This window comes from Stegastes partitus, unplaced genomic scaffold (assembly GCF_000690725.1).
Source record: "Stegastes partitus isolate 25-593 unplaced genomic scaffold, Stegastes_partitus-1.0.2 Scaffold1817, whole genome shotgun sequence".
Classification (NCBI taxonomy): domain Eukaryota; kingdom Metazoa; phylum Chordata; class Actinopteri; family Pomacentridae; genus Stegastes; species Stegastes partitus.
The window spans coordinates 19,719-36,189 of record NW_007579548.1 but is presented as its reverse complement, the minus strand read 5'-3'; the positions used below and the strand labels follow the sequence as shown (position 1 = coordinate 36,189).

General features: G+C 41.8%; 1 protein-coding gene across 2 annotated transcripts in view; it reads left to right on the top strand.

Annotated features, from left to right (window-relative positions):
- Positions 1-15,441, top strand: part of LOC103372736 (serine/threonine-protein kinase D3-like) — a 53,907-nt gene extending 38,466 nt beyond the window's left edge. For both annotated transcript variants that reach the window (XM_008302445.1, XM_008302444.1), the window contains exons 9-19: positions 103-226; positions 536-613; positions 3,224-3,500; positions 6,532-6,584; positions 6,686-6,758; positions 6,903-7,009; positions 7,181-7,342; positions 9,070-9,168; positions 9,257-9,524; positions 10,330-10,415; positions 13,045-15,441. In XM_008302445.1, coding sequence (XP_008300667.1) covers positions 103-226; positions 536-613; positions 3,224-3,500; positions 6,532-6,584; positions 6,686-6,758; positions 6,903-7,009; positions 7,181-7,342; positions 9,070-9,168; positions 9,257-9,524; positions 10,330-10,415; positions 13,045-13,218 — 1,501 coding nt within the window. In that variant the 3' untranslated portion in view covers positions 13,219-15,441. The remainder of the gene's footprint in view (positions 1-102; positions 227-535; positions 614-3,223; positions 3,501-6,531; positions 6,585-6,685; positions 6,759-6,902; positions 7,010-7,180; positions 7,343-9,069; positions 9,169-9,256; positions 9,525-10,329; positions 10,416-13,044) is intronic.
- Positions 15,442-16,471: the final 1,030 nt, after the last annotated feature.

Here is a 16,471-nt window from a genome sequence, read left to right as displayed (position 1 = left end):
AATTGTCTAATTCATCAGCTCTTGTGTCAAACTCCCAATGTAATCATTGATCATTTGAGTTGTAACTCTAATGAACTGCGGTTTTACTTTGTTTTCCTTTAGCCCGTCAACCAGCAGTAACATCCCTCTGATGCGTGTGGTTCAGTCCATCAAGCACACCAAGAGGAAAAGCTCCACGGTGGTCAAAGAGGGCTGGATGGTGCACTACACCAGCCGAGACAACCTGGTGAGACGGGACGCTGTGCTGTATGTTTGTGGGTTTGAAAAGTCAACACCCTGACGTAAACAGTGATCACTTACTCTGACAGACATGCAGATGGATAAATCGTACATGCTAACATAAATATAAAATGTAATGACCCAGAATATCAGGAATCAAAATATACACCTGGTAAAACATGCTTCACTTTACACATCATGACACATGAACTTTGCACCATTATAAACACACAGTTTTTCATTATGTGTAGCTTTAGATTACTCTCTGAACAGGTTTAAAGACGCTTCCGCCTGATGACCTGTTTTATCTTTGCAGAGGAAGAGACATTACTGGAGGCTGGACAGCAAGAGTCTGACTCTGTTTCAGAATGAAAGTGGAGCCAAGTATTACAAGGTAGGAGACCCAGTCAGCCCGGATCTGGTTTCAGCTGCTCGGCCCAACAAAGCAGCGACGTGAAGACGAGTGTGGAAGGGAGTCGGGTTCATACAGTAACAAAGTGTGGAGCTCGTGAGACACTAACACACATCACTGTGCGCTTGGAATCAGATTATTCTCTGTAATTATTATAAGAACAGAGAATTTAAAGGCAGATAAAGACTTTGAGAAAAAATTAGATAACAGAAATGTGAGATAAATTGTCAGCTGAAGTCTTTTTACAACACTGGCAGCAACAAACCATCCACTGTAACCAGCCCAGTGTTAACCACAGTGGTGGCAGCTAGTGGTTTAATAACTTCGGTGCAGTCCTCTCGTGAAAAGCAGAGTGACCTAAATGTGCTTCTTTTTCCTGCTCATAGAACTATTTTCAATGTAATTTCAGTCACACACCTGTCTGGGCACACTGCAGCCACCGGACGGCAGCTATGTGAGGCGTTTAGGGACCATCGGTACATTGTAGTGTGTATAGATAAGAAGATGTTCAGCAAGTCATATGTTTTGCCTGTGACAAGGTGGGAGCAAATGAAAAGTTGGTCGCCCCGGTGCCACCAGTGAAAATGTTTGTCTGGAGCCCTGTGTGTTATTTAAAGATTTGGCCAAAACTAAACTATTTACTACAACCAGATGTTGAAGAAAGCAAGTCAGCAAAGTCATTAGTGCCTAAACAGTCATTAGACAAAAAAAACTGTATGAGTCACTGTTTGTTTTCCAGTAATGTAACACCTGTGGACACCTGGAAAGATGCTTTACATCCATCCATCCATCCATCCATCCATCCATCCATCCATCCATCCATCCAACCATTCTCTATACACCACTTAATCCTCACTAGGGTCGTGGGGGGCTGGAGTCTATCCCAGCTGACTTAGGGTGAAGGCAGGGGACACCCTGGGCAGGTCACCAGTCTATCACAGGGCTACACTTAGAGACAGACAACCAAGCACACTCACATTCACACCTACGGACAATTTAGAATCACCAATTAACCTCAACATGTTTTTGGACCTTGTGGGAGGAAGCCGGAGAACCCGGAGAGAACCCACGCTGAACATGCAAACTCCACGCAGAAAGATCCCGAGTGTCCTCACCGGGACGCAAACTGGTGACCTTCTTGCTGCGAGGCAACGGTACTAACCACCGAGCCACCTTGCAGCCCAAATGCTGCACGTTTTTGTAAAATACTTAAATAAATTAAACTTAGATTTTTTTATTTTTTATCTTACATGGATGGGTACCTGTCAGACTGTGCAAAAAACCATTTGTGGGTTCTTTCTACTTCTAGCCATAGTTGTGCTGTTTCAGTAGAGGAGCAGGACTTTAAAAATGAGCAAAAATGTGACTGGAGCCAAAAAGAAAAATGGCAAAGAGAGCACTTAGGGCTCAGAGTGTTAATCCACATTTGGTGCTCCAGTGAGTTGCAGGATGGAGTACATTGGATTGAGCAGAAAAAAAAAAGTTCCTCATCATTTAGCGCAACAGTATGACTCACTGATGTGGTTTTAATAGTTTTTCTCCACAATACAGATTAGACTTTGAAGGATGATTATTCCCATCAGTAAGCCTGATCAGCAATGAGTCAATTAACAAAAAGGTTTGAAAAAATATTGCTCTTTTATTCTAAATTCTGATCCATTCGGAGAGCTTCCAAAGCCTTGACACGAGGATAGTTTTAATGGTGATTTAGTTTGGGGTGTGTTTTTTTTTTTTTTTAAACTTTCCCAGACATTCCAGCTTTTTTTTTAATTTACAGTTTTGAATTTCCAGTTAGGAGCAACTGTTTCCTTGCTGTATCCGATCAGTGAATTCAGGTCAACACCGCTGCAGCTCCATCATTTCCCTCCACGTGCTCCACCTCCTTTCATCTCGCGTCTGCTGGCGACCTGTTGACCTTTAGCACAAAAGCACTGCAGAAACCTTCCTTTGAAGAGGAAACGAGAGTCGGGGGTGAGGGAGGGGGGGTGAGGCAAAGCGGGAGATTTGTGGTGGTTTTTGGGACGTCGGGTTGCTTCCCTGCCGTCTCTCTGGCTCGTCGCCACGCTGCCAAGTGCCCGGAGCTTCTGAGGCACGTCCTGCCTTTTAATCAGAGGATGAGAAGATGCTGATGGGAGGGCGTGTCTGGGGGTGAACTTGGCAAAACACGAAACGTTCAGATGACTCTGAGGGGCACCAAGACACCACTGAGCCGATCGTTCTTCCTTATATGTTTGATCTGGCAGGGGTAAGGGCTTGTGGAGGGGTGCAGGCTTTCTTTGCGAGGGGGTCTGCCAGAAAGGGAAGGAAGGGAAGTTTTAAACACTGAAAGTCAAAGAGCTTCTCATTTTAGCAAAGAGAGGAGCAGTGATAGGATGGGGGGCTGAATTTCAAGACCTTATGGAAGCTTCTTATAGCCAGACAAGACTTAAAATGTTCAAGGAGAGGGAAGTTTTGGACAGAAAAGATGCTTCACAAGTGCAGAGATTTGGGTTTTTGAGCTGAAAGTGGAGGTACGGCGCCCAGCAGGAACATTTTCAAATGACTTCATCCACATGGACAGGATTCTAAATTTCCTTTTCGGCTTTATCACAGGAGATCCCCCTTTCCGAGATCCTGCAGGTAGAGCCGGCGCAGGACTTCAGCAGCCTGCCTCAGGGCAGTAACCCGCACTGCTTCGAGGTCATCACAGCCAGCATGGTGTACTACGTCGGCGAGGACAATGGCGGGCTGTACCACAACCCCGTGTTGGCGGCATCCGGCGTGGGGCGGGACGTGGGCCAGAGCTGGGAGAAGGCCATCCGACAGGCCATGATGCCTGTTACGCCCAAAGCCAGCGTCGGCGCAGGGCCAGGCCAAGGGAAGGACCACAGTAAGTAATGACCAGAAACTCACTTTCCAGTCCAACTTAATGTCCCGTGTGCTCTAAAAATATCTTAAAGTAATGAAAAGAAAATATACAAAAAACTGTCTAAGCCCCGTTTGGATGGGATTATTGCTCTGGTTTCTCTGCAAAGTGGCTGCTCCTGATGTGAACTCAATCCCATCCCAAACCACATCCTTGTATATGGAGGTAGGGATACAAATTAAAACAGTTTTGTTAGTTGCGTCATCAATCAGAAATGAATTGATCGTCAACATAAATGAAGCACAGTGAACATTGTACATATGCCGTTAAAGCGTTTATAAACCCAGAGATGAGCTACTTGTCGTAAAAGGGGCTTTGTTACATCAGCCACTCAATTATTATAACGTAGTTTCCGTAAACTGCAGCTTGTCTCCATTATATGGAGTCGGCCATTAATGGCCACAGAAGTCTTTATCATGGTTCCCCTTTACTCGCTAAAACCCCAACAATGTTGTCTGCTCGCCAACACATCACTGCCTGTTGTCCAAGGGACCGCCTCCTTGGGTCGCTACAGTGTTAAAAGACTTCACCTGATGGAACAACCAGGTACTACGCCTAGTGTACAATACATTTTCTGACATGTACGTCCTTCATCTTGTGTCTTATTGGTTAAAATATTTTTAATCTGTTAAATTCTCTGGTCTGAATTTCCTCAGAAATTCTTACTTTGTCTTATAAAACTATTAAAGTCAGACGTTAACTTCTCATTTTATATCCATGAAATGTGAAACGTGAACTCTACAAAAAATTAAATAAATAAATACGCCTGTAATTTGATGTACTTTGACACTGGCTATTTGTGGAAGAACGTTGAGAAGAGTTTCGTTAAACTTAGTTATGGTTTCCTAAGGAGCTGGTGCACTAAAGGACTGACATACAGCCTGTATTTTCTACATAAGGTAGATGTTGTTCAGTGCCAACAAAGGAGACCTACCCACTGAGCTTCATACAGAATTAAACAACCCCGACAGCTTCACTGCATGTCTTTACCCTCTGACAGTATTACAGTCATTCCTGAAAGCAGATTAGATTGTAATATATGTTTATATGTTAATGCATATGGGGTGTGTTTGTTTTTCTGTGAACAGCTTCCAAATATTGTCTCAGTTGACTACTGTTACACAACACACACACCCACACACACACTGTCCACTGACATTTTAACGTGATTGAAGGGATTCCAGAGGATTTTCTGCTTCCTCTCGCTCTGATTCCTCTCAGGTTAAAGTGTCTTTATCTGAAAATAAGAGTTTTAAGTTTCATCCCAGAATGAGATCTCCAACACCAAACACATAAGGACCATTAACTGTTATTGAAGACGCTCATCGTTATGAAACTATTGTATTTTAGAAGCTGCAGTCAAGTGCATTTTCCACCTGTTGGGTAATTAATGTTCAGTTTCCTTCCAAAAATAGATGTTTTGTTTTGCAGTGAACACACATCAATAAGTTAATGCGGTGGTGATGTAACAGGGCTTTTTTTTAATCATCTCATTGACTAACAGACAACAATGATAATACATAATAGAGGCAAACCCAAAAAATGACATTACAGTTTAAAAAGCAGTTAAAAGTGATCAACAGACACACAAACAGCGATTCACACCCGGTTTTAAATGTGTCAATCTGAATGACTCTGCCTCTGTGGAGTTGCTCAATATTTAAGAATTAAAACAAAACATGTGGTGAAGCCCTGACATAGTGAAATAATCCAGTAGTTTTATAGAACTCAGCTTATGGTTGTAAACAATATCCCCTCTGCTTCTTGCTGAACACCTACTTCAGAAAAACTTTTAAACAAATTGTTGTTGATCTAAAATGAAAACCGGTTCAGCGTAGCTTCTTTCTTTCTTTAAATGTTTTCACAAACACAGTTTGTTGAACCATTTCTGTAATATCAAAAAGTTCCAAAACGAGCCGACATGTTGGGCTGGTTTGACGTCAGCGAGCAGATAGTAAAGCGTTCGTCCAATCAGGTGCAGCCAATGTTTTTTGTGATTGTAGGAGAGTGTAGCCTGTATGTTTTGTTTGTTATGTCCGATGGTGTAAAGCGATGCAACCCCTCACGTCTAAAAATGCTCCTGCGGACACGTACCATCAGAGGTGTTGGATGTAGGCGGAGCCAGGCTAGCTCTTTATGCTAAGCTAACACTCAAAACCTCCACCTTTGACACAACACTGATGTCAGTCTGTTCATGTGAAGCTACGTTCATGAGCTATAAGCCATAGACATCAAAATTAAAGCAAAAAATGGTTTGAAATACTTCACTTTATGAATACAGAATATATGAATGCTTACCTTGTTGAAGTATATTCTGAAAAACAATTTTATTTCACGATATTCAAATGTTTTTAGCTGCACCTGTATGTGAAACAATAAAAGCTTTTTCCATTTAAGAATCACACCACATTGGTCAAAGTTCAGCTGCATTTTGACTTCCCACAGTTACATTTGTGTCGATCAACTTACATAAAGTCTCCTAACGGTGACCTAAATATCAACAGGCTGCCTGCTTACATCAGACTGCAGGTATTGATCACGGAGGGGTGACCCAATCAAACCCAGCCAGCAATCCGAAATCAATACCAGCTCATCAGTTTTGTCACCACAGAACGTGCCCTCGGCTTTTCAGTGTCAGGCTGAATTAACAGCGTGTCCTCACAGATCGCAGGGCTGAACGCGGAGGAGGGGAGGGCAGGAGATGGAGACTTTTATTCATGTGAAATCTGGAAAATGATTCAGAGATGCTCGTCCCAGCTGGAAACATCCTAGAACCTCTTTCATCATGTGTTGAACAAACAAATCCGTTTGGTTTGATCTTAGCTGGAAATCTCCCGTCACCTCAGTCTTTAACAAACAAGGAAATGCAGGAAATGAGATTTTAATGATTTGAAGGTTATCAAAATAAAACCTCACGCGTCTCTGCTGTAAGTTTACACATGTGGTTACAAGATCTGTAGCTTGTACAGTTATGTTTTGTTTTGTGTCTCCTCAGAGGAACTTTCTATCAGCATATCAGTGTCTAACTCCCAGATTCAAGAAAACGTGGTAAGTGATTACACATGCTCTGTTATTTAGACTTTAATGGTGAGAACTAATCAGCAGTGATGTGTTCTCATCATCCGATCTGTTTCATCTTCCTTGTTCAGGATATCAGTTCAGTCTATCAGATCTTTGCTGACGAGGTTCTCGGCTCGGGACAGTTTGGGATCGTCTACGGAGGTGGGATATTTTGTGAAACCACAAAAAGCCTCTCTTGGTTTCCATCCATGCCATTCAACTCCACTTAAACATTAATTCTAGATGGATAAAAAGTTGATAAAGTCAGTGAAGAGCTGAAAATTCTCTCCCCGTCGTGTTCTGTAGGCAAACACAGAAAGTCCGGCAGAGACGTGGCGATCAAAATCATCGACAAAATGAGGTTTCCCACGAAGCAGGAGAGCCAGCTGAGGAACGAGGTGGCCATTCTCCAGGTAAGACATGCAACTGGTGTGACAAGACAAGACACAGTGAAGTTAAATGAACATCATAAAGAAACACGTTCTTCTCCTCGTTGAGTTTAAACCGTTCACATACAGTCAATTATCCCATTAAGTCACTCTTGTTGGGACTACTTTATAGTGTTCTGGTCTTGTTTCAAACAGAACCTCCACCACCCGGGGATCGTCAACCTGGAGTGCATGTTCGAGACCCCCGAGCAGGTGTTCGTCGTCATGGAGAAGCTTCACGGCGACATGCTGGAGATGATTTTATCCAGTGAGAAGAGTCGACTCCCCGAACGCCTCACCAAGTTCCTGGTTACACAGGTCGGTGACGACCGGCAGCACGTTCCACCAGAGTGATCATCGTTCATTTGTTCACTGCTCTGTTCACCGATTATCCAAAACATATGGAGTGTTTACAGCCAAAGCAAGTGATGCTGATTATCTCAGAACAACAGTGAAGGTCACGGTCTTGGATTTTTCAGAAACATTCTTGCAGTTGAAGCTGCTTTGACATGAACTCATTATGGTCAGACCTTTTGGATATCAAGTAGCACATTAGGAAGTTTAATTTGACTTCTTGGAGCCATGATTCAGAGATAACTGCAAAATTCATGAAAACTTCCACAGTCTTAGAACAGAGCTTTAACACTCAGTTAAAATGGTTTTTGACTTTTTGGGAAAAAAAACATTAATGAGCTTCATGTGCGATGGAAACTCGTTTCTGAATAAGTTCTGATGTAGCAAACATTTAATCATTTGACCGATCAGCTGTTTTTTTTGTGTCTTCCCAGCTCAGAGAATCATTACAACTTTCTAGATTTAAGTAATTCCTCTCCATATTTCTCTCTTCGATGGCCAAACTGTTTCCTCTTCAAGATTTCTTTGCTAGTAGCAAACAGCTTGACTTTACCTCCACTTTCTGACGACATTATGCTGTCTAGTTTATTAATTATTAACGGAAACAAGCCTCATCTGCATTTTCTTTATTCATTTTCACATTTCAAAAGATTTGAAGAGTATACAGAAACACTGCCTGGTGATCTTGGTCAGCAGCTATGAGAACTTACTGACAGTGATCCCAGTAGGGACGAAGCCTGAACAGGGTTTGTGATGAACAAGTCGACTCCACCTCTTAACCTGAACAACTTAAAGCATCTGCTACTGAGATCAGATTACGTGGAGAGCCTGGGGAGGTGTGGTTAAGCAGGGATGTTCTCAGTAGTTCCTCAATTTAAAAATTCTAAATTAATTGTTGTTTAGTGTCATCACAGACAGCTATAGAGTCACAGAGCGGAAACATTTGCATATGTATGAAACAGATCACATTAGTTTGTGGGATCGGTAACAAACAGAACATGCCGTTGTCCTCTTTTGAAAGGAGAAGTTTTGATGCAGCATTTAAATCAGCCCAGAACTGAGTCAGTATCAGTAAAAACTGGACAGATGTAGTTCATATGATGTGCTCGACCATTCCAGAAGCTGTTTCCAAATAGTCACAATTGAAGGTGGAATAAAAAACCTGATGTCAGACAGAATCAAGATGTGTGTCTCCTAGAAGGGTTTCATGATGTTGCACAGTCATATTTTTTTAAAGACAGAAAATATAAAAACTGGCCAAAGACTGAAGTGGCTGTAAATGCTGGAAACTTACGAAAAAGGTCAGACACAGTCGTAGCCTCTTTGTTCAGGTATGTGTGGTGTTTCTGTCAGACTGTCCAACAAGGAAAGTGGAAAAGTACTACAAGAAAAAAATCTAATTCAGTGAGGCTTTCTGGATAAAATTAAGCAGGATTTTTTGAGCAGAGTGGCCTGTTTGTCAGCACAAATGTATTCAGAAAGTAAATTTAGTGGAGAGTTTAGGATAATGGGGAAGCTGTTTAGGTTATAGCCACCTTGATTTTGATGGTTTTTGGAAGCAAAGATGAGTTAGTTTGTCCAGTCTGATAATGTAGAGGGTTCATGTTGATGTCTCAGTGAAAGAGAGAGCAGTCACTCAGCTGTATATTAATATTCTTACAAGATCTCTAATAGCTTGTGACCGTCCACAGATCCTGGTGGCCCTCCGTCATCTTCACTTCAAGAACATCGTCCACTGTGACTTGAAGCCGGAGAACGTCCTCCTGGCCTCAGCAGAGCCCTTTCCTCAGGTCAGAACCAATCATCGTCCTTTCTGTTTGCTGTCAATGTCAAAACGCAGCAGCACAACTTTAGCAAACCCTCTTCTTCTGCAACCAGGTGAAGCTCTGTGACTTCGGCTTCGCTCGTATCATCGGGGAGAAGTCGTTCCGCCGCTCCGTGGTCGGCACTCCGGCCTACTTGGCCCCCGAGGTGCTCCGCAGCAAAGGCTACAACCGATCTCTGGACATGTGGTCGGTCGGCGTCATCGTCTACGTCAGTCTGAGCGGGACGTTTCCCTTCAACGAGGACGAGGACATCAACGACCAGATCCAGAACGCTGCCTTCATGTACCCGCCCAACCCCTGGAAGGAGATCTCAGAGGAGGGTAAGAGGCTGCGGGGGGATTCATGATCATGGAGCAAATCAAAGAATATGCTGTTTTAAATATTAAAACAAAACACAGTGATGCTGTAGTTTAAATCAGTGGTGTCAGGAATGGACTCTTCAGCATCGATGACGAGTGTAGAGGTACAACAAATACGTGACTGATAGGTTTTATATACTTGAGTTTCTTGAGGTTTTGTTGGTTGGACAGAACAAGACGTTTGATCATGTCAACAAAGCTGTGACAGATATTTTCATTATATTCTGACATGTATTCACCAGTTATTCAGATTAATTGCAGATTAATGGAAATATTTGCCAGTTTCAGGCCTAAATAAAGCAGATTTGAGCTGCAGTGGATCACTTTATGCAGATGTAATCCTTCAAACAGTCTATGGTGCTGAGAGAAAATGAAGTTGACAAAAATCACAAACACAAAACCAAAATAAGTCGTAGACATCAGAGACGTTGACAGGAAATCAGATTTTCAGTAAAACTACGCCTCCAGCTTTGCATGTAAACGTCTCAACAACAGGCAGAGCTGCATCTGTAGGATGATGAGGGTTCAAGGGTTTTCACTTCTGTGGGACGTTTGGGCCATTTCGTTTTATAAAATTAAACTTTTCTGGTCAATAGTGTGGAAAAGAAGAAGTTTCTTACAGGCTCCATATGTACATACATGTGATAATGTATATTTCCCTTTACAGTTTTCCCTTACAAATAGATTAATAGCAGAATAACTCTACATTAGAGGAACTTGCATGTTTAATTACTCATTAACATGTCCTGGTTCTTCTCTTCACCAGCCAAAGACCTGATCAATAACCTGCTGCAGGTGAAGATGAGGAAGCGCTACAGCGTGGACAAGTCTCTGAGCCACCCCTGGCTGCAGGTAACCAGACGGCTGTTGAGCAAACAAAGGTGTCAGAGGAAATCTAAGGCAGTCCTACAGCTTTAATAACATGTTCATCTGCGCTGAAAAACAGGATTACTTCCTACAATTCTACAGTTTCTACAATTTCATGTAGCAGACGCTTTGATCCAAAGTGACGTACATCTACATCAAATCAAACTTTATTTATACAGCACTTTTCATACATGGAGCAACGCAAAGTGCTTTACAGCAATAAGAACATTGTCAAAGAGAGAAAAATGAAAAAAAAAAAGACAAGAAAACCCATCGCTCCCACCCTCCATGTATACACACACACACACACACTCACCACATGGCACTGAGGCTCGTGGAACACACAGCCAATTGGGGCCGTCCACACTGAGAGAAGTCGCAGACCATGACCACTGGGGGCGCCGGCATCCCCCCAACCCCAGCAGACAGGGGGACCCCCACACCGAGGTGGGGAGCCCCCCAAACCAGCTGGGCTGAAAGGACCCACAGACAGAACCCCCCAGCAGCAGACTGGACACAGCTCCCAGTGTGGAGGACCCCCCTAAGGAAACACTGGAGTTAAAAACTAAAAACCTTAAAATATAAATGAGAAGAATTAAAAAGGTGCGTCTTTAACTGTGGGTTCTGGTTCTGGCTACTGGTATCAATAAAAAGCTGCTGCCGGAGGACTTCAGGATCCATGAGGGTCAATATGGTAAAAGCAGATCAGATAAATAAGTGGGCGTAAGGCTGTTAAGACATTTAAAAACTAGTAAAAGACCCTGAGAGCAGATATAACACAAGCAAGGCTCTGGTCAGGAGAAAACAATCTGGATAAATTCTACAGAACAAGTTCAGGTGTGATAGGACGTTGATGCCGATAGCAGGCTGTGTGGGAGGGAAAGGAAGTTTTTGTTTGTTTTGTTTTTTGTTGTCTGTGAAGCTTCTCAGTCATCCAGGTCATGGTTATTCTGGTCGATTAATTGTAGCAACTGGACTGAGTTCCTCGAAGACGTTCCACCTCTCATCCAAGAGGCTTCATCAGTTCTGACTGACTAGTTGGGAGTCCCAGATACTTCTATCCTAAAGGAGCCACTAACACCTGAGTTTCGGTTTCAATTGGGGGTTTGTTGCTCCTCCCCCTCGTTATGTGAGTCGTTAGTAATCCCCCTGCCACAATGGGGTTCATTAGGATGTTTTGTTGTTAGTTGTTTCATCTTCCTGGAGAGAGATCTTAGGACTGAGTTTGTTTTTTGTTTGTTTTCAGTCTGTCAAGTGCAAAAGACCTCCAGACTTAGTTTGGCAGCACCGTTTACTGCTCTCCTTAATACCATGAGTTTGTATGAAATCAATGCTGAATAGGAAAAAAATGACTTACTTAGACTTTCAGAGGCTGCTTTAGGTTAGCTTCAATGTCACAAGGAGGCACAGTGATACTTCATTTGTTGAGTTTTTGCACTGCAGATGTTCTAATGATAACCCGGCTAGGAATCTGGTTCTGGACTCCCAGTGGATCTTATCCTCCCAGTCAGATTCCTCCTAAATGGCACTAAAGTTGGTGTTTGTCTGCTCTGTGTTCATGAATTGATTCTTATGTTATCTTGGGGGTCGTGGCTCAAAACGTTTGAGAACCACTGGTCCACAGTATTCTGTGTTCACACCCAGAAGGGCGTACAGGCCAGAGTTCTACCTTTCATGTCAGTGAGTATTCACGGGTTCTAGAGAGTCGGTGTGGACTCCTCTACATGCAGCCTCCAATCTGTGTCAGCATGTGCATGTGTGGAATATGTAGACAGCAGTCTGATGTGAACGTATGGAATCCAAGTAAACTGGAAAGTAGTATAATAAGAACAAGTATGCGTCTGTGGTTTCTCTGTGTGCATCCACGAGACAATATAAAAGTTTAACCACACGTTCAGTCTGCTGCACTGTTTCTGTCAGACTAAGGAGTTATTCTAAGTGCTGAAAAGCTTTTTAAAGTCGTCTGACTGAAGACATGCCATCCATATTTTGGAGGTTTTCTAAACTGTGCAAACTACCTTCAGCCCCATGATGAACATTATCATCATGGATGCTGTTTTACATGTAGAAAGTACAAGAAAGTCATTTGTTTCCAGAAGAAATCAAGTTTCTTGTGTGTATGAAACACTTTAAAAAAAACACATCACTGAACACTGAACTGTGGTGGACAGAAACTAGAAGTTCTGTACTTGAGTACACTTCTACAGTACTACTTTTATGATGCTTTTAAAATGATAAATTCATTAATTAAATCATTTATTTCAGGGGGAAATGTTGTTATTGTTGCTCCATGACATTTATAAAGTAAATTAAACCTCTGAGTAGAAATAAAATGGGAATAATTCATTCTTCTTGGCCTAGAATGCAGTTTATGTTAAAGCACAATATTAAGTAATTACTGTCATACACATTGAAACGATTCTTAGTGTCCTTTATCCTGCGTATTGACGACTGACTTCTATACTTTAACTACAGTTTGCTGATATTTTAAATGTAGGACTTTAACTTAGTAGTAGTATATTTTGTTTTTTAACAATTAAATTTCAAACCATGTCTGATTTATTTAAAATATATTGATTGCCCCATATTATTTGTGTTTACTGTCGTCTCCCAGGACTACCACACTTGGTTGGACCTCAGGGAGTTTGAGACGCGGCGACGCGAGCGTTACATCACCCACGAGAGCGACGACGCCCGCTGGGAGGAACACGCCGACGAGAACGGCCTGCACTACCCCAAACATTTCATCATGTCGCCCAACCTGGACGACATGGACGAGGACCCCTAGAGGCCCGGCAGGGTCAGCATCTCCAACAAGGGAGTTGTCAAATCCTGGAAACTGTCGCCATGGAGACTGCGAGCTTTTCCCCATGATGGCGCAGGACAACGCACATTCCTGGAGGACGTGTTGGTCAGGCAGCTGTGTGAGGACACTGTGACACCACAGCAATAATTCAGGGCCAGAGATGTTTAATTTTTCACATATTTTACTTTTTTCCCCTGTTTTTTCTACAAGCCATAAACAAACAGACCTTTTTGAGCCGAAAGCTGGAAGTTTTTTGTTTTTTTCCCTCAGAAATCATTCAGTCTGTCAGTGGAGCTGTGGAAGGGCTAGTTGAAAACCAGATCAGAGACTTTATACACTTTTTCAGCTGAAATGGCAGATTTTAGCCGGTGGTTTTTACGTCTGAGATCTCCTGAAGCCGTGTAGAGGAAAGTCGTCCTTTGTGACTCTAAGTAGAACACACGAGAAACAAACATGTCCTGACTATATATTGTTTTGCTCCTTATTGAGATGTCTTTGCACTATTGGGAAACTCTTTACAGTAAATTTCACTGACAATAACTTTTGGTTTGTTCATCTGCAAAAGTATTTTTTTTAAATGAGGAATAACTTGAAGAACAAACAGCTACATTAGCGCCGCCGCTAGGCTGAAACTTCTGATTGCAAATCAGAACAACAAATGTGAAATCAAAAAGGTTTATTGTCCGTACTTTACACTGACTGACATCTCAGTCACGTCTGTACAAAGTATGAGAGTATCATAGAAAATGTGTAGGGACAAAATAAACTATAATTTATTTGTTGTGATATCACATTTACAGCTGGCTGTATGTAACAGTTATGTGATAAAACTGTATTAATTTAATGCAACTGGCGCTCAAAAAAGGAAAAAAAAAAAGTATCACTTGATTTTTTTTTCCAGTCTTGGTTGATTTATCTTTATTAAATAATTAGCAAAACAGCTGTTATTTTTTTAAAGGGTTATTTTCTCTAGCGGATACACAATCGTTGTCCTATAAGCCAGTAAGTGACATCTTTCAGTTCGGGACCAATAAACAGACAAATGTAAAACAGACATGTAGGAATTATATTTCAGTTTTTTGTTTTTTTTTCACGCCTTCTCGGGCCTTTTTTAAAAGGAAACTAAATCCTTTGCTTTGAAGACTTTTTCTTTACTTTACTCGCCTTTAAACTAAAGGCTGAGGTCACAGATGGGGATGTTTTCAGCTAATATTACTACGTCAAAGTGTGAAAATCCTAATGGGCATTTCCAGTGTTTTGTACTCAGTGTTCATTTTTCCTGAAATAATCTTTACTTTGCACTAATCGTAGAGAAAAGTTTATCATATTTACAAGCTGACTTTAACTTAACAAGTCACAGGAAGTGAAGAGTATCTTCAGCGTGGGCCTTCTTTCCATTGGCTATGAGTTATGCTAACTTTGCTTTAGCTTCCTTCATTTAAGAAATTTAGCAAACAAACAATGTAAAGAAAACGTACATCAGGGAAAGTTGTGCAAGTTTCTGGAAGTTTTCTTTGTACTTTTTTTTTCCTCAAAAACTTTTTAAACATGTCTACGAGTCCACCAAAGTAAACACAGTCTGGCTTTTTAGATTAGCTTCTCCAGCTAACTGCACATTAGCATGTTAAAATCTCCAATGTGAGCCTCTGTAATGTTTACCAGATAACATGACATAACATTTTGCATTTAAACTTGTTAGCAAATTATTAATACCCTGTGAAAAAGGTGGAGTTTGCGTACTAACATTTAGCAGGGTAAACTTTCACTGTGCTAGCATTTAGCATTACAGGGTAACACGCTAACTTTTGCATGTTAGCTTTAATATTTTGTTCTTAAGAATTTTTTTGCTCTATTTCAAAAGCTCAGGGTAATTTTAATGCTCTTAACCCAAAAAGCTCCATTTAAACGCAGACAGCAGGCTGCTGCATACAATCTGTGGTTATTTGACAACAACTCAATACTTTTGCAGACAAACCAACCGTTATTTTCAGCGGGATTTCCTTTAAAACTCTGGATGAAAACAAGCTGAGAATCGAGCTGCTACTGTCTCTTTGTCTTTCTGAACTCTAACACGTCGTCGATCCTAAACTGACTCCAGCCTGAGAATTTATTTCACATTTTATATTTTTGCAAGAAATGTTTTGTCATGTAGATGATTTTGACGGGAAAATATTAAAGCTAAATGGCAAACTTTGGGAAACTCAAGTCACATTGTGCTTATTTGACCAATGCAGTTAGAAGGATGCTTAGGCTTAAAGGCAACAGTGGAACGGTGGGCAAATAATCAGCTACAAGCAGCACTGATGTATCCATACATCACCCTCAAGTGTGCCTAAAACTGTTCATTTTTCACATCAGTTCACCTGACGTTGGCCTCGTCTCTGGACAACCTGCCCAGGCAGATACAATCACTTTCCATATGGGTAAATCTGACATTAGAACACATTATTTCACTCTTTTCAGGTAAACACAATTTTGGCCACATCCCTGTCTGATGAGGGTCTGCCAATGCACGTGAGGCGTTTAGGGAACATCTGTAAATTGCAGCTTCGCACCGCATGAGTCTCTGCATGCACATAAGTCACACCGTGCCACCCATCACCACAATGAATTGTCAACCTGTGGGAAACAGTGAGAAAATATTATACATTGCATTATGGGTCTGCCAACACACGGCTGTGAACACTGTCGGATCCAAATTAAAAATGTTAAAAAGAACATTCTGTCCTGTCACAGGTGTGTATCCAGCAGGGCGGCACTCATCTCTGCTATGTCTGAGGAGTCTGACATCATGATCAAAGTTAACACGGTTTATAAAAGAGTTATTTGAAGTTCTGTGTCATTCTTATGAAAAGAACAGGTCAGATGTTCACATTTCACATATCACTGAGAAGTAAAGTAATTCCTAAAATTTGTTATTCAGTGGCAAAAGGTGCCATGTTTGACCTGTTTGTTATTGTAAGTGTGAAAGAAACAACCAGGTTAGTTTGGAGACATTTGATCAGTTACAGAAATTTGAGCTTCAGAGGCCTTTATGGATGTTGTTCTAGACGTCTCAGCGCACAAGCAGCCCCAAAACTAACTGAAAGGTGTCGAAGGCCACTAAACTCCAGGTGCTGGCTGTTGGACTGGGAAACAAAGATTTACACCTGCACTCATCCAGCTCATCCTCAACCTGTCGCTTTTGCTTCCTCAGTCGCCAACCGGCTGATCAGGACCTGCAGTCCTCGGTTAG